At 45.4% G+C, this 20,930-nt stretch overlaps 1 protein-coding gene across 4 annotated transcripts in view; it reads left to right on the forward strand.

The window, feature by feature from the left end:
* The first annotated feature begins 6,633 nt into the window (after window positions 1-6,633).
* Window positions 6,634-20,930, forward strand: part of LOC108923312 (cadherin-20-like) — a 42,056-nt gene continuing 27,759 nt past the window's right edge. For 2 of the 4 annotated variants that reach the window (XM_018733980.1, XM_018733981.1), the window contains exons 1-2: window positions 6,634-6,985; window positions 18,718-18,939. In XM_018733980.1, coding sequence (XP_018589496.1) covers window positions 18,730-18,939 — 210 coding nt within the window. In that variant the 5' untranslated portion in view covers window positions 6,634-6,985; window positions 18,718-18,729. The remainder of the gene's footprint in view (window positions 6,986-18,717; window positions 18,940-20,930) is intronic. The other 2 variants (XM_018733982.1, XM_029259428.1) reach the window with 2 other exon arrangements.

Below are 20,930 nucleotides of genomic sequence, written 5' to 3' on the forward strand. Positions count from 1 at the left end.
TAGTTTAAAGTCTGCATGAAAGGACAACAGAAAATACAAGTGAAATGCAATGAAACTGACCTTGTGACCAGAATGTTTTTCAGATCCACCCTTGAAGGAACTCAATGGTGTCATTGTATCCTTTGTATCTTATTAATAAAAGCCCCATCTATCCAAGTATCTGTTTACACAAATGAGTGAAACTGGGTGGAAGGTAAACAACTTTAAAAGAAATGTAAATACATGCTAGAGGTGGAGACAAGACTGAAACACTTGTACAATTCTATATCTAGCTTTTCGTTTGCTGAATAGCTAAAGTGGTAGAAATATCAGTTTCAGCACTTATCAGCATCAAATGTTGCCAGTGGCATATGTTGTGACATTTAAAGTATAAAGTGTTTCCTGTATTTTTTAAGAACTTACACATACAGTATAACTTATTAGCATTATATCAGTGTATGTTTGATTCCTGCAAGACCAAGATATTATATTGAAAATAAATTTACTAAGGTATACTTTTTAAAGACAAAAATTGAACCTAACCGTAATAAAACCATAATTAAAAATTATGAAAGATGCCTGTCATGTTTCCTGCCCTTATATATTGCCAGCTATATTTACACAAACACACAATGACTACAACCCCTTGCCTCGAGCAAGGTCATGGTGAACCAGAGACTAACCCAGCAACACAGGCCACAAGGCTGCAGGGGGAGGGGACACACCGAGGGTAGGACGCCAGGCTGCCGCAAGGCACCCCAAGCAGGACTGAAGCCCCAGACCCACCACAGAGCAGGCCCCGGCCAAACCCACTGCACCACACTCCATGAGCCATATTTAGATTTTCTTTTAATTTAGCTAAATCTTTCACTGCATAATTAATAACAGGCATTGAAGAATAAGTGATTAAGTTATGCAAAATCATCATCCTCCTCACAGTCAGGACAAATACAGCTTCTCATTCCACCCTTTGTATACATCAGAACACTTTATTGTGCACAAGTATACTAGTAACTAAGATCATCAGTATGAACAACAATGACCAACAGTTAATAACAAATGTGGGTGAAGACACTAAGGAAGATGCCAGAAAATGGAACTTCTGTAACTAGTAATATAATGGTGCAGTACAAGAGAAGGAAGCTGATCTTGTCAAAGGCCATCCGGCTACCAGGTCCTCCAAATCTGACAGATTAATTCATTGGAATAATTGTTTTCCCATTACATTATTTTGACAACTGAGGCAGTGAACAGTTCAAAGATGAAGAAGTTGCTACTGCTGTGACCTCCCTGTGAGCAGAACTAGGGTTAAGTGTTCCAGCCATCAAGCCCTTTCAGCACTCTGTGTTCCCTTGTTACAAAGTCTCCTTTGGCAGAGCATGTGACACAATACATTAACAGAAATGCTTTTATGTGTGGACATGAAACAGTCTGTTTGCTAACCAATCAAAGGGCAGAGCTTTTAACATGAACACTGGAAATGACTGGAAGACTGAATGACACTGAAAGGAACATCTCTGTGGAAGAGGCAGATGGTTAATCCTTGTATGGTTGCTAAAGCACATCAGAAAAAGCATACAAAGCGCATACATTGCTTGTTTTTTATATATATATGTACAGAGGGGGATGTGGTGGTGCGGCGGGTTTGGCCGGGTCCCACTCTCTGGCCAGTCTGGGGTTTGAGTCCTACCTGAGGTGCCTTATGACAGACTGGCGTCCCATCTGGGGTGTGTGTGTGTGTGTGTGTCCCCAGCCTTGTACTACCTCTTGTCAGGTAAGGCTCCAACTCTCCATGACAAGCAGTTTCAGCCATTGTGTGTATACATACACACACACATGCATTCTGAGCATCAGAATGAGAAAGAAAGGTGATTTAAGTGACTTTAAACATGGCATGGCTGTTGGTGCCAGACAGGCTGGTCTGAGTATTTCAGAAACTGCTGATCTACTGGGATTTTCATGCCTAACCATCTCTAGGGTTTACAGAGAATGGTCAGAAAAAGAGAAAATATCCAGTGAGCGGCAGTTCTGTGGGCAAAAATGCCTTGTTGATGCCCGAGGTCAGAAGAGAATGGCCAGACTGGTTCGAGCTGATAGAAAGACAACAGTAACTCAAATAACCACTTGTTACAACTGAGGTATGCAGAAGAGCATCTCTGAACACACAACACGTCGAACCTTGAAGCAGATGGACTACAGCAGCAGAAGGCCACACCGGGTGCCACTCCTGTCAGCTAAGAACAGGAAACTGAGGCTACAATTCACATGGGCTCACCAAAATTGGACAATAGAAGATTGGAAAAATGTTGCCTTGTCTGATGAGTCTTGATTTCTGCTGTGACATTCAGCTGGTAGGGTCAGAATTTGGCATAAACAACATGAAAGCATGAATCAAATCATCTCAAACTGGTTTCATGAACATGACAATGAGTTCACTAAACTCAAATGGCCTCCACAGTCACCAGATCTCAATCCAATAGCGCACCTTTGGAATGTGGTGGAACGGGAGATTTGCATCATGGATGTGCAGCTGACAGATCTGCAGCAACTGCGTGATGCTATCATATCAATATGGACCAAAATCTCTGAGGAATGTTTCCAGCACCTTGTTGAATCTATGCCACAAATAATTAAGGCAGTTCTGAAGGCAAAAGAGGATCCAACCCAGTACCAGCAAGGTGTACCTAATAAAGTGGCCGGTGAGTGTATATACATGTATGCATGAGTGCTGAATGTTGTTTGCCTTTGAGTGGGAAAAATAATAAATTTATATTCATATTAATATGTATTTTCCACATTGCTAGATGTTTTTAAAACTCACAGGTAACAGGCATAACACTAAGATGAAAACACACATACATACATTTTCAGAACCACTTGTCCCATATGGGGTCACAGAGCCTACCCAGTAACACAGGGCATAAGGCCAGAGAGGGAGGGGACACACCCAGGATGGGATGCCAGTCCATCGCAAGGCACCCCAAGTGGGACTTGAACCCCAGACCCACTGGAGAGCAAACCTGGTCCAACCCACTGCACCACCATGCCCCCCAGCAGATGAAGACCAAGCAGAAAATGAAATGCACCATAACCAGGATTATTACTTGAATGACCTGAGAGATTTTCCAATATATGCAGGTAAAAACAAACACCATCAGAAAATAAACAGCCAAAACAAAGGAATGTATTGACTCTGTGAGCCATTGTTATTGAGCAGTGAGAGGCAGGTGAAGAGGAAAAGCTTCATAATCTCGCTCTATAATAATGGGTTTTTTTTTTTGCTTTGTTATAGAAAAGCAAGGATTGTTTACTACTAACGCCATTGTTGTTTAACCACACATCTCACCTTATCTCTTCCTCACACCATACTGCCCCCCGATGGTGCATTACTGTATGACACCACCAAGGTGGGCAGCAACAAATAGTAAACGGTACAGAAAAAGAGAAGCACTGATGACAGTAGTAAGATGGTGTGGTGGCGTGGCAGGCGTGGCAGGCCTGGCAAGCCTGGCCAAGTCTTACCGCGTGGTGGGCCTAGGGTTCAAGTCCTGGGTGAGGTGCCTTGTGGTGAACTGGCATCTTGTCTGGGGTGTGTCCTCTCCCCCTCCAGCCTTGTGCCCTGTGTTGTCATGTTAGGCTCCTGGTTGCTGTGACCCTGCTGAGGTCAGGTAGTTTCAGACAGCATGTGTGATGACAGTAGTAAAATATATAAGCCAGACTTTTCTGTGTTTAAATTTAAAAAAGTTAGCTGTATTTTTGGGTTGTGGTCAGCTTAGCAAGCAAGTTTAAACTGAGTAGGCTGTGTGAATAATTAATTAATTTCTCAAAAGAACTACTGAATCACACACACACACACACACACACACACACATTTTTGGAACCACTTGTCCCACATGGGGTTGCGGAGAACCGGAGCCTATCCGGTAACACAGGACATATGGCCAGAGAGGGAGGGGACACACCCAGAATGGGACACCAGTCCGCCGCAAAGCACCCCAAGTGGGACTCGAACCCCAGGCCCACCCGAGAGCAGGACCCGGTCTAACCCACTGCGCCACCGCCCTCCCCCTAGAACTACTGAATCTTACTATTTATTTGATTAAAAATAATAAAGGAAAACAAACAGCTTGTTTACATTTACATTTATTCATTTACCAGATGCTTTTCTCCAAAGCGATTTACATCTCATAGAAAATACAATTTTTCCATTACATTAGGAGAAATAGAGATATAGTTGCAGACATGTGGTTCTTAAGTAAATATAGTTTTTCTTTCCACTTTATGCACAGATGTTCATCGCACAAGTAGGTGCGTAAAACACGGGATAGATGAATCCTGATCACCTTCATACTTTTTAAAAATTTTTTAAAAAGGTACACAAAAATTTATATATAATACAGGAGCAGCAGCTGTCTCACACACACACACCATCCGAAGTCACAATGAACCAGAGCCTAACCCGACAACACAGGGCGCAAGGCTGGAGGGGGAGGTGACACACCCAAGACAGAACACCAGTCCATCACAAGGCACCTCAAGCAGGACCCAAACCCCAGACCCCCAGAGAGCAGGCACAGACCAAACCTGGTGCGCCACCATGCCCTTCCTATAGTAGCATCTGTGTAAAGGCTTATTTGGGGATGATCGTGAAGTTACGATGCATGAACATCTTACATGAGCTTGAGAGATCATGGGTGAAATGAATCTGGAAAAGATGAGTTTTCAGACCCTTCTTAAATGTAAACAGAGTTTCAGCAGTTCTGAGTGAGAGGGGGAAGTCATTCCACCACAATGGAGGCAGAACTGAGAACCTCCGCACTTTACTTTTCGTGCCCAGGACCACCAAATGAGCAGAAGTAGATGAATAAAGGGGTCTGGTTGGGGTGTAGCAGTTGATCAAGTCTTGTAAATAGCTGGCAGCAGTTCTATTGATGCATTTGTAGGCAATAACCAGGGTCTTGAATTTGATCTGGGCAGCTGTAGAAAGCCAGTGCAGAGAAACGAGTAGAGGAGATACATGGGAACACTTTGGCAAGTCAAACACAACTCGTGCAGCAGCATTTTGTACCAGCTGCAGAGGTTTGATGGCAGTAGCAGGAAGGCCAGACGAGAGAGTTGCAACATTCCAGACAGGACGTCACCTTGGCCTGGATAAGTAGTTGAGCAGAGTCAGTTGTATTTACCTGTGGCAGCTCATTTGTTTTTAAGCAATCACTTAATTAGAAATGTAGCAAGTCTGAAAAGTATACAAATAAAAGTCATGCAATAATAGGGATGATTGTTTGATTACGTATTTTCAATTATGCCAGTTGGAAGTGGTAAGTGATTGGTCCTATAAATGGACATGGCTCATATTTTCCTGGAAGTTTTACATTAATGCATTTCTGATGTTTTTTTACTGGAAAATAAAACTGAAAAAGTAATTTTCCTTTCAGTGGCACCATGCTTACAAGTTTAGTTAACTAGTTTGATAGCTGCTTGAGGGATGGAGCAGTGTTTCAGGGAAACTGAAAACCATTAGAGGGGTGGCTAACAACAATATATAAGTCAGGGCTTCCAAGTAAGTTGTGACTATGGGTATATCAGTACAGCATCCTGTAATGAGTCCTGTGGCTGTTGCACAGAGCAGACTGGAGACCCGGGCGTGGAGCCAACTGCAGGATCGTTTATTACAAATGTACGAGGGGCAAAGCAATACTCATGGTCAGGGACAGACATGATTCAATCTGAGGTACAAACATTGTTTAGAAGGAGAATCCAAAAACATGGTTGATGAAGCGAAGCAAGGGTCATTGTCATGGGAGACAGGAACAGGGACGAGGAGACAGGTGAGGGAAGAAAGAGGGAGATGCGTGGAGAAGGGTCAGTAAGGCAAGGTAGATGTGTCGTGAGCACATGGCTGTCTCAAAGAGATTCTGCAACTGGGGAGCACTGGACTGGTGCTCTTTATACCAGGTTGCGTTGATTGTGACCAGGTGCTTGCGGCTGTGCTGAGAGCATGGGAGTGACAGTGGCCCCCTCAGGTATATGAAGTCCCCTTGTTGACATATTTATGCAGGTTGATCACAAGTTGAACAATACAAATCATCAGCTTCTTTTTAAAAAAAATTTCACAGAAATTCTAATGGATTTGTCTTTTCAAAATAAATCTTTTATCAACGTAAAGCAGATTCATTATATCTTAACTGGTATTTTTATTTTTCACTCTTAGGTGCCTCTTTAGAATGTTGAAATCTGAATTATTTTAATATTTGACTGTGTGTTGAAAAATATGAATATATACTGTAAATGTACACTATGTGGGTAATTTTCTTAGCTGTATCATAAGTAGGCAAACAGCTTGGGAAGAAGGTATTCATTATTGCGTCAAACCAGATCCCACAGCAATCTTTCAGAATCAGACTAAACCAAGCCAGCTGTGTGCTCTTATAGTGTCTGTTTTTTACTCTTATGGGGACAACAGGCTTGGGTCAAAGCTTTAACTCCATTTCCAGGCCAGTTTATCTTCCATATAGTGGATGCATCTGGGTACCTCAAGTGAGGGACACCCTGGAGGGCCTGGACCTTTGCTGCTACTGTGGCACCTGTGCAACCGATAATGTGCAGCTCCAACTGGGAGAGACTCCAAGTTCAGAAATTGTGAGCTAAGTCAGCCTGAGTCAGCCATGCTGGAGTCCAGGGAAGCCTAAACCACTGATCAGAAGTAGCGGACAGGGAGAAAAAACTGTGCAGCATACAGACTATATCATGTTTATTGTTTCATAAGAGTCTGAGGCTGGATCTGTCTTGTTGTAGCCAAGAGGCGTGATAGAACACAACGGGAAGATCTTTGGGAGGTAGAGAGGTCTCCTGAGTGCTTAGCCTTCTTTTCCACCCCTTTCATCCAGCCTAACCACAGAGTGAACATCCGATGAATGAAGAACAGCCAAAGGAAATGAGAGCGTGACGAAGTTCACTTGTGACAGTGCCAGGGCTTCTCGACTGAAACAAAACAAACAAAAATCAGGTACGTTCTTTATCAGCAACAGGAGCATTTGGTTGTTTACTTATGACCATTTTGTTGTTCACTATTTCAGTTGTTGCTGTGAAAAAGGCCAGTGAAATAAATACATTAAAAAAATAACTTTGGTAGCAGAAAACGTGTTTTAGTGATAATTTCAGTTAAATTGAGCTTCAGAAACCTGAGAAGTTGGTCATTTTGATGGGTGATCATTGAGCCCACAGCCCTAGATGGGACCCTCCTGTTTTCAAGTGTATTGCAATTATAGATGAAAATGTTCCACAGTTATTTTTATAAATACATTTACCATGATTTTATTTTTTATTTATCATGGATATATACTTTTTTGATGTTGGGGCAAAAACATACAGTATTTGTATTATAACAATTGTATAATTGAATATGGCAATCAGAAAAAAGTGCATAACCTACTTCTTGTAAAAAAAGTTGCTGTACAGTGTTAATAACCATACTACATTTACTATATATAGTCCAAGTAGTATGGTTATTGACATGGTGCAATATAAATGTTCATTTAATGCCAGTTAAAGAAGACATTTTATGCAATGATACAAACAAACATTTCCAGTATTTTATTTCTTTCTGTTTCTATATGAGCAGTCAGTAGTATAATGGTTACAGCTGTCTTTTCCACTTGCTCCTACTTGCTTGTAGTAACCTTGGGCAAGGTATTCACCCTGAATTGCTCAAGTAAATATTATCCCTCTGTATAAATAGACAAATCACTGTAAGTTGCTCTGGAGAAAGACAAACATCAGATACACAACTAATCATAAATGTGTGTAAATGAACAACGGCCTTCTGATCTCTGCAATCTTATATTTTCTAGTTAAAGATTTATGTACTGTATTGTGTAACTGGCAGCTGTACAGCAAGGGTAGACTGACAGTTAGTGTGTGACCCAACGCTACACAGAAGCAGATAATGTAAAAACTTTTGCAGGGAATGGGTGTGAAGGTATCTCCTCTTCTCCCAGCCACGGCCAAAGTGCAGTGGGAAAGCAGGAGGTGACCGTGGCCCACAGAGGCACAAGCTGGAAGCCCATATGGTTTTCCTGGACCAGTCAGTCTGCCAATGCTCTCCCACCCAGTTTTGGAGAGATGAGATGAACTTGGTGACAGTGCTGCTGCTCTGGAAGCTCTCACTCTGTGGGCTAAAAACACAGTACAGATGGTTTGTTTGACACACTGAAGTGTAGTAATACAGTAAGATGGACAGTGGATATTCACACTCAGTGTCACGCCTCCTACGTTCTGCAGGGAGGGCACACCATGGTAAGCATGGCTGTACCTATAGAGAACTTCAGTCTCAAAGCTCCCGTGTGGTCTCAGGGACACTGTATTCTTTCTTTTTTTTACTATGTTACTGAGACTGCAGCATTAAGCAATCCTATGGTGATGTTTATAACTTGGCTCCTGGGAAATGGTATTGCCACTTTGTTGTGTTACACTCACTTGCCTTTAGGGCTTATGGCACTGTTGGAGGACCCAGGTGTGTCTGTCAAACTGATGAAGAATTAGTTTGACTGCACATTTTGCCCTGAACCTGTTATCTTAGAGTGTTATTTTGGATGGAAGGAATTGCAAGTGGAGTCACAAAGCTAACCATTTTACTTTGTCATCTTTGGTAACCTGATATTGAAGGACAGAATTCCCATCTTCCTACTTGATCATAGAAGTGACACTTTCTATCAGATAAGGACACTGCTTTCTGTAAGCCCTTTTGAGAAATACCATGGGATAAACATGTTGGTATGTTCCAGAAATAAGTTAGAGGCATCAGGATTTTTTTAAAGGTAGAGTTCATTGGAAGTTCCTTTGGAGAAAAGCACCTGTTAAATAAATAAATGTAAATGTAATGTAAAGCTGATGTACAGTTCAATTCAATTTATTTTTATAGAGTGCTCTTCTCACGCAGTGACACAGAGCGCTTTAACACAGGCATAAATTAAGAAAAACAGATACAAACAAAGAAGACAGTCAACTAATGGCTCCCATAATGAAGAACTTATTATAGAGCTATAAGTATACCTACTGGCCACCGGAAAAAGGAACAAAAACTCCCAACTGAAGGTTGAGGGAGAAAAAACCTCTGGGGGTCCACAGGCCAGTGGTTGCCCACCCCTCCTGGGCATTCTAGAAAGTAACAATTTGTAAGCCAGTAACAATTTCTAAGTTGTACCAAATCACCAGTGACCAAATAGTAGAATGACCAGACAACCCACAGGATCATTAATATTGCCATTTTATTTCTTACAAATTTTCTATAATTCAAAAACTATTTTATCAATCAAATTATTAAACAAACAATTATTATAATGCATACTGTATGTCATGGTTTCTTGCAGGGAAAAAGGTAACGAACTGAAGCGCAGAACTTGGCTTCCTGGATTTTATTGTTGCCAAGGGATCAGGTGAGAGAATAGTCAAGGGACAGGTGACGGTCAGGCAATTGGCAAACGTCTTACACAAGGAGAAACAATGCTCGTCGTCAAAGGAACAGGCAAAAGGTCAGGAAATCCAGGAAGCCTGAGACACAGGAACCAATAGATGGGAGGCAGCAGTTACTCTTCTCAGAACTTCCACATGGAAGAACTTCCGAGGCTGTCTTTTATCTGTTGTTCCCTCAAGTGGCAGCAGGTGTCACAAATGGGTTAGCCAATGGGAGCGCGACAGTACCCCCCTCCTTATGGGTGGCACTGGATGCCCTATGCCAAGAAGGATGCCCCTGAGGGCGAGGCGCTGGCCTCTCCGGATGGTCCCTGTGGAAGGCAGTTATTAGATCGGGCTCTAGAATGTCATGCGCACCCACCTAAGACCGTTCCTTCGGGCCGTAACATTCCCAGTTGACCAGGTATTGCAGCAGTCCCCGTCACCGGCGGGGATCTAGTCAGGACCGAACGGCATATGTCGGGTCTTCATCAACCTGCACTGGAGGTGGTGGATCTGTAGAGACGGCAGGCTGGTGAAGGGAGATATCACAGGGTTTAAGAAAAGACACATGAAATGTAGAGTGCACCCGCATGTTAGGAGGCAATTGCAATCAGTAAGTCACCACTGTAACCCATCCCAAGACCTTGAACGGGCTGATGTAGCGTGGGCTTAGCTTTCTCGAGGGGAGTTTCAACCGGAGGTCCTGCATTGAGAGCCAGACCCATTGCCCGGGTACAAAGGAAAGGGTCCCTCGATCTGCCTGTCACTTGTACTGCTTGGAGCTCTCGCAGGTGGTCCTGGACAGTCCGTCATACATTGCCGCTATCCCTATGCTAATCTTCCACAGCCAGAATCTGGCTAGACAAGGTCTGCCATGGGAATATGGCTGGCTGGTACCCTAACATGCACTGAAAAGGAAACAGCCCGGTGGCGGTGTGGGGTGCGGCGTTGTGCGCATACTCCGCGGAGGGTAGGTACCTAACCCACTGGTGTTGCTTCCGAGCACAATAGGACCACAAGTACCTGGCAATGTCTTGCTGGAGCCTCTCCACTTGGCCATTGGCTTGGGGGTGGTACCCAGGGTCAGGCTTACCTGGACACCCAAACATTCCCAGAAGGCTTTCCATAGCCTCGAGGTAAACTGGGGACCTTGAGCTGAGACGATGTCCTCTGGTAACTCAAACAGCCTGAATATCTGGTGGAAGATGACCTCAGTCATCTCTAAGGCGGATGGAAGCTTGGTGAGAGGGATCAGATGACAAGCTTTTGAGAATCTGTCTACAATGGTTAGAATTACGGTCTTACCCTCTGAGACGGGGAGATCCACCAGGAAGTCGAATGCTACATGGGTCCGGGGACGGGAAGGCGTGGGCAGGGGTTCCAGGAGACCTGTGGGTTTCAGGGACAGGCTCCGAGCTTGAAAACAGACCATACAGGCCCTCACGTAATCCTGGATAACATCAGGCAACGATGGCCGCCAGAACTGCCCCAGCAGAAAGGATAGAGTTCTCCAGATGCCAGGATACCCAGACTCAGGGAGTCATGTGCCCACTGCATTAGAGTAGATCGCAGGCTGATGGGCGCATACTCTTTTCCTTCGGGTTTGTCTAGTGGAGCTGTTTCTGAAGCTTGGGCAGCCTGTAGCTCTTAAAAAAACTGCCAACACATTGGGGCCACCAAGCACCCTTCGGGTAGAATTCTCTCAAGGTGATCCCATGTGGGCATGGAATCGTGAATCTGGGACAGGGCATCCGCCTTGGTGTTTTTGGACCCTGGTCTCTACAAAACGGTGAAACGAAACTGGGTAAAGAACAGGCCCCATTGAGCCTGGTGGGAGTTCAACCGGCGAGCCTTCTCCAGGTATGTGAGGTTGTAGTGGTCGGTGGGTACCAGAAACTGATGCACCACACCCTCTAGCCAATGCCTCCACTCCTCGAGTGTGAGCTTTTAATGGCCAGGAGCTTGTTGTTCCCGATGTCGTAATTGCGTTCAACTGGTGACAACTTACGGGACAAGTAGGCACAGGGGAACAGTTTTGGTGGGGTTGCCTGCCGTTGGGATAGTGCAGCTCCTATTCCTACTCCTACTCCCACAAGTGAAGCATCCACCTTGACCACAAATGGCAAGGAGGGGTTGGGATGTTTGAGCACTGGGGCCAATGTGAAGTGAGCACCCGAAAGCTTTCTTGGTAGCTTCGCTCCAGGGTAGTCAGGGTCCCTTGGTGGTGGTGATGGCCGTGAATAAGGCCACCAGGGTGCTAAAACCTCGAATAAAACGGCGTTAGAAATCTGAAAAACCTATGAAGCATTGGAGCGCCTTCACTGTGGTAGGTCTGGGCAAGCTGGTGGTTGAACACAGTCTCAAACTTCTTTTGGAAGGTGTTGGTGGTCTTCTGCAGCATACGCCAACCCACCGTGGCCCATGTACGCTTCGGACCGGTGAGCAGCGACACCAGAAAAGCTATCTTAACTTCATCGGATTGGTACATGTGGGGGGAGCACACACACACACACACACACACTTTCTGAACCACTTGTCCCATACGGGGTCGCGGGGAACCGGAGCTTACCCAACAACACAGGGCATAAGGCCAGAGGGGGCGGGGACACACCCAGGATGGGACGCCAGTCCATCGCAAGGCACCCCAAGTGGGACTCAAACCCCAGACCCACTAGAGAGCAGGACCCGGTCCAACCCACTGCGCCACCCCACCCATGGGGGGAGCAGTCAAACACCAATTCGCACTGTGTTAAAAACCCTTGACAGTGCTCCAGTGTCCCGTCATACCTCTCTGGTGTGGCGACATGAGGTCCCAGAGATGGGGTACTCAGAGGCACAGAAGCAGCACCCCCTTCTGGAGAAGATGTCAGCTCAACTTCCTCCGCCATCTGAAGGAGCCCACTGGCTCTGAGAGTGTTGATCAGACCATCAAGCATCTCCTTGATCCGTCTGAGGGATTGATCGTACGCGCCAAGAAGGGTGTTCTGTGACGCTAGGGCGCTGCAGATCTGAGCGAGCTCTGCTGAGTCTGTATGCGAGGCAGAACCTTCTGTCATGGTTGCCTGGAGGGAAAAAGGTGAGGAACTTGAGCACGGAGTTCGGATTCTGGGTTTTATTGTTGCTGAGGGATCAGGCGAAAGAATAGTCAAGGGACAGGCGAAGGTCAGGCAATCGGCAAATGTCTTACATGAGGAGAAACAATGCTCGTCATCAAAGGAACAGGCAAAAGGTCAGGAAATCCAGGAAGCCTGAGACACAGGAACCAATAGATGGGAGGCAGCCGTTGCTCTTCTCAGAACTTCCACATGGAAGAACTTCCAAGGCTGTCTTTTATCTGTTGTTCCCTCAAGTGGCAGCAGATGTCGCAGATGGGTTAGCCAATGGGGGCGCGACAGCATATTTGATAAGGGATAAATGTGGTGCCGACATAGTATTGTGATTAATATTTTTTCTCTTTAGTTGTTGGTTAATCATCAAAATGTAATGCAAACTATTGAAAAATCACTTACTGTAGCATCATGTCAAAAAGATTTTGAAAAATCAAGTATGTGGTACACTGGAGTGACTGGCCTATTGCATAATCAGATCCTCTCCAAGCCTATGAACCTTTAGTCAGGCAAGGATAAAGTGTGACAGAATAAACATGAAACAAATTAGTGAAAAGAAAACTATGATCATGAAACCAGATATTCAGAAAAAGAATTAAAAAAGAAAACATGGGGACAATGAAGCATTTTATCAGCTGTATTAAGTTTTAATAATTGTTTGACCAGAGTGAAAATATCTTAGAAATTGTTGCACTTGCTGTCAGAGACACAAATTGGCTCCACTGAATTCCTTAGCTTCTCAGTGCAGGCCTTCAAAAGATTCCCTGTTCAACATCTCCAGTGTAGTGAATGGTGCTTCATTCTTCTTGACACCTTGAATATTTCACCTTCAGTGTGTCAGCTGAAAACCAATTGAAAGCAGTAGGTTTCTGCATATGAATCAGCTTCCGTTCCTTTACATGTTCATCAAAATCTGAAACTGAAAACAATCAAGTGCAGGCTTAGAGACTGCCCTTATAAAACACTATAACTCCTTACGAGCAGTCTTCAAGCGTTCTCTTTATTTTTCCACTTTTTTTTCTTATTTCCCAACACTGGGAATTAAATTCATCTGGTTGATCTCACCTGAAGTGGTACTTTGTAGACTGACATTTTCATTTATATTCAGTTTGTTTAGCCGGTCTTTTTCCAAGCTTTGTACCTGGCAATTTCATGAAAAAAGGAATGAGGCCAGTGCAAAGTTTATTGCACTTCAAGTAATAAATAAGTAGATGTATAAATATTTTGGCAAGGTGGAGATCCAAAATCAGCATGAGGTCAAGACCATCTGTTCATTTTGTATTGTGTAAAAATAGCTTCTAGCTCACCTATCCCTGCTGTGGATATGTCTCTATGCAGCCAAATCACAGCTATGACCTTCGCTACTTCAGCATGTCTCCCTGTTCCTAAAAGTCAGAAATCCAATTTTAATTGAAAACAGGCTTAGTGGCCTTGCAATTTTTTTCAATTTGGGCTACATGTCCATTTGACCAGACTTGCTTTGTTAAAGCCATGTGTTGACAGAACACAATGTAAAATGCGCCCTGCCTCTAATGTCCTCCAGTAATGCACAACATTGTATTTTTCTCAGAGATTTACATTGCTTTGGAGAAAAGTGTCTGCTAAATGAATAAATGTAAGTGTAAAATGGTTGTGATTCAGTTGGTTTTGAGGCTAGATGCATTTCTGTTTCTTTGTCATGTCCATTAAAGAAAAACAAATATAATCTTTTTATTCTACTGGGCCATGTTTATTTTAACCCATCACACATTTTCTCAGTGGAAAATTGTGTCAAATATCTATGGTTCCTCTTAGGTTCCTCCATTGAGCAGACATGCTTTCCAGAGGTCCCATGCTTGTTAAATACAGCATGTGACAACCGAAACTGCATTACTCCAGGGATCTATTTTGTCCATTGGAATAAGAAGACCTCTTAATAAAAGTACCCTTGAGAAAGGTATTCCTACATTGCTCCAGGAAAAAAAAATTACTTAGCTGTATAAATGGGTAGACAGTTGTAAGTAGCTTAACGTTATAAATTAAGGTGTCAGTAAAATGAATTCATGTCAAGGTAAACAGAGTGGTCAAGGCAAAATATCAGCATAACATTTTTCTTTTACTCCATATAAATTTTAAAGCTTTTAAACACAAAAAACTTAACAGGTAAGTATATTGTAGGGAAAGGAAAGGGGAATCTTCCCACCATCCCTTGCTGTCCAGTATACAGTATATGTGTTGCTTTAATTGTATTGTGAACTGGTGCAGCGTAATCTGTTATACTTTTTATGTTATCGATGCTTAAGCTACTGGAATGTGTTGTGTATTGTACGTATTGAGTATGTGTAATATTTAGTTGCCTGCAGTCAGCAGGTCTTCCATTGTATCCCGTTGCCTATGATGCATTTTGTCCAGGATGAAATGAACAATTAAAACACAAACCTTTCTGTGGTGCACCACATTCAGGGACTGAGCAGGCTTGAGATGATAAGGAGCAGATTTCTTAAGGAAAGAAGCATTGCATTTTTTTCTGAAATATACTTCACTTTGGAGAAAAGAGTCTGCTAAAGGAATAAATGTAAATGGAATGTCAACAGGCAGGGGGCACATCTTGCTTGGCTAGGGCCTGCTCTCTGGGTCTGGGGTTCGAGCCCTGCTTAGGGTGCCTTAAGATGGACTGGCATCCCGTCCTGGGTGTGTCACCTCCCCCCTCCAGCCCTGCGCCCTGTGTTGCCAGGTTTGGCTCCAGCTCACCATGACCCTGCTCGGGACAAGGTGTTTCAGACAATGGGTGTGTGTGTGTGTGTGTGTGGAATGTCAACAAAAAAGCTATGAAACACAAAAAAAAGATCAGCTGTGGTCAGAAGCAGCATCCATGTTCTTCCAGCTGAGGAGGTTGTAATGAACATGGCTCATGGTTCTCTGAGTCATCCATCCATCCATCTTCCTCCGCTTTTATCCGGGGCCGGGTCGCGGGGGCAGCAGTCCGAGCAGAGTCCTCCAGACTTCCCTCTCCCCGCACACCTCCTCCAGTTCCTCTGGGGGAACCCCAAGGCGTTCCCAGGCCAGCTGGGAGACGTAGTCTCTCCAACGTGTCCTGGGTCTTCCCCGAGGCCTCCTCCCAGTGGGACAAGCCCGGAGCACCTCCCCAGGGAGGCGTCCAGGAGGCATCCGGAACAGATGCCCGAGCCACCTCAACTGGCTTCTCTCGATGCGGAGGAGCAGCGGCTCTACTCCGAGCTCCTCCCGGGTGACTGAGCTCCTCACCCTATCCCTAAGAGTGCACCCAGCCACTCTGCGGAGGAAACTCATTTCTGCCGCTTGTATCCACCATCACATTTTTTCGGTCATGATCCAGAGTTCATGACCATAGATGAGGGTAGGAACGTAGATCGACCGGTAAATTGACAGCTTCGCCTTACGACTCAGCTCCCTCTTCACCACAACAGACCAGTACAATGACCGCATTACTGCGGACGCCGCACCGATCCGTCTGTCAACCATTTTTCCCTCACTCGTGAACAAGACCCCGAGATACTTAAACTCCTCCACTTGAGGGAGCAGCTCCCCCCTAACCCGGAGGGGGCAATCCACCTTTTTCCGACTGAGAACCATGGCCTCGGATTTGGAGGTGCTGATTCTCATCCCCGCCGCTTCACACTCGGCTGCAAACCTCCCCAGTGCACGCTGCAAGTCTTGACTTGATGAAGCCAACAGGACCACATCGTCCGCAAAAAGCAGAGACTAGATCTCGCAGCCACCAAAACAGACACCCTCCATTCCCTGGCTGCGCCTAGAAATTCTGTCCATAAAAATAATGAACAGAATCGGTGACAAAGGGCAGCCCTGGCGGAGTCCAGCATGCACCGGGAACAGGTCTGACTTACTGCCGGCAATGCGAACCAAGCTCCTGCTCCGGTCATACAGGGAACGAACAGCCCGTAGCAACGAGCCCTGAACCCCATAATCCCGAAGTACCCCCCACAGGATGCCACGAGGGACACGGTCGAATGCCTTCTCCAGGTCCACAAAACACATATGGACTGGTTGGGCAAACTCCCACGAACCCTCCAGCACCCTAGTGAGGGTATAGAGCTGGTCCAGTGTTCCACGGCCAGGGCGAAAACCGCATTGCTCCTCCTGAATCCGAGGTTCGACTATGGGTCGGATTCTCCTTTCCAGTACCCTGGCATAGACTTTCCCAGGGAGGCTAAGGAGTGTGATCCCCCTGTAGTTGGAACACAATCGCCGGTCTTCAGCTTGACGGCATCTCTTACTTCCGGTGTCCACCACCGTGTTCAGGGATTGCCGCCGCGACAGGCGCCGTAGACCTTATGGCCGCAGCTCCGAACCGCCGCCTCGACAATGGAGGCACGGAACAAAGTCCATTCGGACTCAATGTCCCCCACCTCCCTCGGGACCTGGTTGAAGCTCTGTCAGAGGTGGGAGTTGAAGCCTCCGCCAAATGTTCCCAACAGACTCTCACTATGCATTTGGGACCGCGACTAGCACAGAAATCCAATAACAACTCACCGCTCGGGTTCAGATCAGGGAGGCCGTTGCTCCCAATCACGCCCCTCCAGGTATCACTGTCGCTGCCCACGTGGGCGTTAAAGTCCCCCAGTAGAACGACAGAGTCCCCAGTGGGAGCGCTTTCCAGCACGCCCCCCAGGGACTCTAAAAAGGCCGGGTACTCTACACTGCCGCTAGGCGCATAAGCACAAACGACAGTGAGAGACCGTTCCCTGACCCGAAGGCGTAGGGAGACGACCCTCTCATTCACCAGGGTAGACTCCAACACATGGCGGCTGAACTGGGGGGCTATTAATAAGCCCACACCCGCCCGCCGCCTCTCACCTTGGGCAACGCCAGAGTAGTGGAGAGTCCACCCTTGATCAAGAAGAGTGGTTCCAGAACCCAAGCTGTGAGTGGAAGTGAGCCCGACTATATCTAGACGGTATCTCTCAACTTCCCGCACCAGCTCAGGCTCCTTCCCCGCCAGTGAGGTGACATTCCAAGTCCCAAAAACCAAAGTTGGCGCCCGAGGTTTGGGTCGGCTGGGCACTCGGCCCCGACCACCGCCCAAATCACAATGCACTGGCCCCTTACGGTTTCTCCGGCAGGTGGTGAGCCCACCGAAGAGTGGCTCCACGTCGTGGCTTCGGGCTGAGCCCGGCCAGGCCCCGTGGGCATAGACCTGGCCACCAGGCGCTCGCATGCAAGCCCCCCCCCCAGGCCTGGCTCCAGGGTGGGGCCCCGGTGACCCCATACCGGGCGGGGTAAACGAAAGCCTTGATTTTTTCTTCATAAGGAGTTTTTGAACCGCTCTCTGAGTCATCTGTTGTCAAAATACATGTTGGTATGTATATGGGCCAAGATGCAGCTGCAAACGTTCAACTACATTTTGAGTCCATCCTAGAATATCCTCTATACAGATAACTCCTGAAATAACGATTTACAAACATTGCAAATAATAAATATCATAAATAAGCAATAAAAAAATGAAACAATTCAGGAGTTAATCAACCAGCAAGTTTAAAACCTCAGGCTTTCCTCACATCAGCAACTGGCAATTTTTTTAGCAGTGCAATTGTTTGCCATGTCTTAAATCAGTCATACCCTGTCATGGATAATTGTTCAAGATAATCCATGTACCATCTTGTTGCCCACTGCCTGGCCAAATTCTCATTTCATTGTAGTGGTGTTTTTATAGAATTAAAATTTTGCTCATATGCCATAATATACAGGGGTCCACGGATCTGTTGGCAGGCTTCAGTTGATCAGTGAATAACAGACTTACTTTGAAAAAAACCCAAAGTACCCACACACACATACACACTGTCTGAAACCGCTTGTCCCAAGCAGGGTCGTGGCGAACCAGAGCCTAACCCGGCAACACAGGGCACAAGGCTGGAGGGGGAGGGGACACACCCAGGAGGGGATGCCACGCCGTTGCAAGGGCACCCCAAGCAGGACTTGAACCCCAGATCCACTGGAAAGTAGGACCCCCTCAAACCCAAAGTAAATAAAAGTTAAACATAAAATAATGAATTGTTAAGCTTTTACTGTCTGGGACAACCTGAGAAATAACAGAATGCAGAGAACATCCATGTCATGGCAGGGATCAGATCTATGCAAAGAAGAATATCAATAATAATGTGCAGCACAGTCACACTCAGGTCTTTGTGTGTACCTGTTACAGAAAGGCCCAGTGATGCGGCGATTCAGTGGCTGTGGGTTCCTCTTAAGTGGGGAGTTCTGCTGGTGGAGTATCTTCACCTTGGTCCAGCTCCTACCCTTCCAGGCCCAGGGGCTGTGGGGAGAGAGGACGGAGCAGCTGAGGCATGTGAGGAGACACTGGGTGTGGAACCAATTCTTTGTCCAGGAGGAGCACATTGGCTTGGAGCCCCTCTATGTTGGCAAGGTGCGACCACCACCTGGGTAGGGATGAAAATCTTCCATTAAACCATTTTACTATAAAATTTCAGGGTAAGTACCTTGTGCAAGGGCACTAGAGTCAGAGGTGGGATTCAAACCTTGGTCCTCTAAATCCAAAGGCAGCAGCTGTAACCATTGCGTCCTCTAAGTGGAGCCATTACAGAAAACCACAAGTGGTTGCTATGAGTGAAACTGAATCTGACATCTTCTTTCCTTAATATAATTTTCCTTCATTACCATTTTAAAATGGCAATATGCCTAACTCCCATGGGGCATCACTAAAAAGTGTGAGATGGATGTTCACATTACACATTACAAAAGGGCAGCGCGGTGGCACAGCGAGTACCATTGCTGTCTCACAGCACTAGGGTGGGTTTGATCCCCTCTGACTCTATATGGAGTTTGCATGTTTTCCCTGTGTTGTGAGGGTTTTCTCTGGTTTCCTCCCACAATCCAAAGACATGTTGTCCAGGTAGATTGGTGACTATAAGCCATAGTGTGTAAGTGACAGAGGAAGTGTGATTCAAAGGTATTTGAATGAGTGACTCGTTGTAAGTGATGTATCTAGCATTGTAAGTCACCTTGGGTGAATAAGGTGTGGGATGATACCACTACACAGTGCTCACTGGAAATCACTTTGGAAAAAAGCATCTGCTACATTTATTTATTTAACAGACTCTTTTCTCCAAAGCGACTTCCAATGAGCTCTATGTGGTGTTATCAGCCCACACACCTTATTCACCAAGGTGATTTACACTGCTACATTCATTATCTACAAGGGGGTCATTCATCCATACATCAGTGGAACACACTCTCGCTCACATGCTATGGGTGAGCCTGAACAGCATGGCTTTGGACTATGGAAGGAAACGCAGAGGAATTCAATTCAGTTCAATTTATTTTTATAGAGTGCTCTTTTCACACAGTGACCCAGAGCACTTTAACACAGGCATGAGGCAAGAAAAACAAATACATCAGATAAGAAACAAAAAAAGACAGTTAACTACTGACTACCATAATGTAGTACTTCTATAGCTGTAAGTATGCCTGCTGGCCATGGAGGAAAGGAACAAAAACTCCCAACTGAAAATCGAGGGAGAAAAAACCTCTGGGGATCCAAGGGCCAGTGGCTGCCCACCCCTCCTGGGCATTCTAGATTAAGTAACAATTCTAAGACAGTTAACAAGTAATAATGATATTGTTGCTATATGGTATCTTGAATCCCCAGCTCAGCATGGTGCGTCTCATCCACCATGGCAGTTGGTCATCATCTTCAGTCAGCCCGGCATTCGTCTGTCACCACTGGCCGGCCTCCTCAAGTCTTATGTAGCGAGGCAATGCTCAACAAGAAAGAACAGAGTTAGTAATTTGTAACTTAAACAAGTCAATTTAATATGCATTTGTATAAAGGTGGTAAAAATAAACACAGGCAAGTGGAATTACATTTCAACGTGGAATGCCTGAGCGAACATGTAAATCTTCAGTCTGGATTTGAAGACAGAAACAGACGGGGCAATTCTGACAGTAACTGGCAAAGTATTCCACAGTTTAGATGCTCTATAACTAAAGGCACAACCTCCTACTGAGGTCTTATTGATCACAGGTACTTTAAAGTAACCTGCACCCAATGAACAAAGACATCGTCCTGGGATATAAGAATCAATAATCTCACAAAGGTAAGCAGGAGCAATGCCATGTACTGCCATATAGGTCAAAAGTAGGATTTTATAATCAACTCTAAATGCGACCGGGAGCCAATGTAACGATTTAAGTACCAGTGTTATTTGGTCATACTTCCTAGTTCTAGTGACAATTCTCACAGCAGCATTTTGTACCAACAGTAGCCTGGATACAGACTGGTATGGTCAACCCAATAATAAAGCATTACAATAGTCCAACCTGCTTGAAACAAAAGCATGAACCAGTTTCTCAGCATCCCATCTCCATTGGAATTGCCGTTAATTAGCTATGTTTCTT

Source organism: Scleropages formosus, chromosome 17 (assembly GCF_900964775.1).
Source record: "Scleropages formosus chromosome 17, fSclFor1.1, whole genome shotgun sequence".
Taxonomy (NCBI): Eukaryota; Metazoa; Chordata; class Actinopteri; order Osteoglossiformes; family Osteoglossidae; genus Scleropages; species Scleropages formosus.